Below are 1505 nucleotides of genomic sequence, written 5' to 3' on the forward strand. Positions count from 1 at the left end.
AATGGCTTGTGAGGTAGTGATTACAATTATAGGAATAATATTCATCACGAAACTACACAAATATGCATGTACTCTTGATATAAAGGATTAAAAAAATGATAAATTTATGTGTGGGAGAAACCATGATGACAAACAATGTATGCGTGTAAAGGAAAGAAAAAAGAGGAATAATGCCATAAGACACACAACCATAATAATATGATAAGGACAACATAGATGGTAAAAAAAATAATAAAAACAAAGCATAATGCATATCAAACATAAAAGGAAAAAGCATAATTTCCTACTCTTTTTCTAATGCCTCTTTATTGCATATGAGGTTGACTCTTGTGTTTACACACAGAATATTTTTGTAGAAAGAGGAGGGGGATGATTAGTGTTTGAGAGGAGTGATCTTCTACCTATTGGTGTACCCCCTATTTATATACTTTTAGTGGTAGGTGTGGTTGGGATAATTTTAAATTCAAAAGAAGGGTAGTTGTTAGATTCCTATCCATAATTCAAAATTCTAATCCCATCTCCTAACTGATTTTCAAATTTTAAATTGAATTGTTTCTAGAAGGGGGGGGGGGAGGGAGGGAGGGAGGCTGTTGTTACATTATCACCCCATAAAAAATAGAATTTGTCCCCAAATTCCACGGCTTGGATTGGTCGATGAAGGTTATTAGATAGCTTAGGTGTCCTGTCGGTAATCCTCTACTGCTGGAAAGGAAAGAAAATCTCGTCATGATCATTACCTATAAACAAGTCCAGAAACTTTTGTCTCATGTTTGCCTCTATATCCCATGTGTAGTCCCTTGAACTGCCGCTACCCCATGCCACTTTCACCAGTCGTATTGTCTTGCTCCTTAGTTGCTTCACACTTTTGTCTACAATCTTCACGGCTGGTAGATCAAAAGTTAGGTCATCCTTGAGTGCTACATCCTCTTGTTGCATCATAGGGCTTGGATCGTGCTGGTATTTTTGAAGTTGAGACACATGGAACACATTATGTAGTCTCGACAGATTCAGTGGTAGGATGAGTTGGTACGCTGACTTTCCTATGCGCCGAAGGATTTGAAATAGACCCAGGTACAGTGGGCTTAATTTTCGCACCTTAAGAGCCCTTCCTACCCCGGTGGTGGGGGTGATTTTTAGGAACACATGATCACCCTCCTGAAAACTCGAGGGGTTTTCTTCAGTGATCTGCATAACTCTTTTGTCGACTTTGGGCGGTATGTATTCTTTTCCTTATCCTTTTGATATCTTCTGTGGTTTGTCTTACTAATTCTGGTCCTAAGTAGCCTCTCTCTTATGGTCCATACCAGCATAAAGGAGATTGGTATCTTTGTCTGTAAAGGACCTCATATGGTGCCATCCCGATGCTAGCATGGTAGCTTTTGTTATAAGCAAACTCGATCAGTGGTAGGTAACTCTGCCACTTTCCAGGTCTGTCTAGGACACAAGCTCTTAATATGTCTTCCAACGTCTGGATGGTCCTTTTTGTTTGTCCATCTGTTTGGGGG

General features: G+C 39.5%; 1 protein-coding gene across 1 annotated transcript; it reads right to left on the reverse strand.

Moving 5' to 3' along the window:
* Window positions 1–696: 696 nt before the first annotated feature.
* LOC148553066 (uncharacterized) lies at window positions 697–1191 on the reverse strand. The gene has a single exon (XM_088494763.1). It carries the CDS (start codon window positions 1189–1191, stop codon window positions 697–699), a length of 495 nt encoding a protein of 164 aa, XP_088350889.1.
* Between the last annotated feature and the right edge of the window lie 314 nt (window positions 1192–1505).

Source organism: Arachis ipaensis, chromosome B7, assembly GCF_059453495.1.
Source record: "Arachis ipaensis isolate K30076 ecotype BB chromosome B7, ASM5945349v1, whole genome shotgun sequence".
Classification (NCBI taxonomy): Eukaryota; Viridiplantae; Streptophyta; class Magnoliopsida; order Fabales; family Fabaceae; genus Arachis; species Arachis ipaensis.

What these genes read in the sequence shown, in the direction of transcription:
- LOC148553066 (XM_088494763.1), bottom strand. Translation starts at nt 1,191, where the DNA reads ATGCAGATCACTGAAGAAAACCCCTCGAGTTTTCAGGAGGGTGATCAT.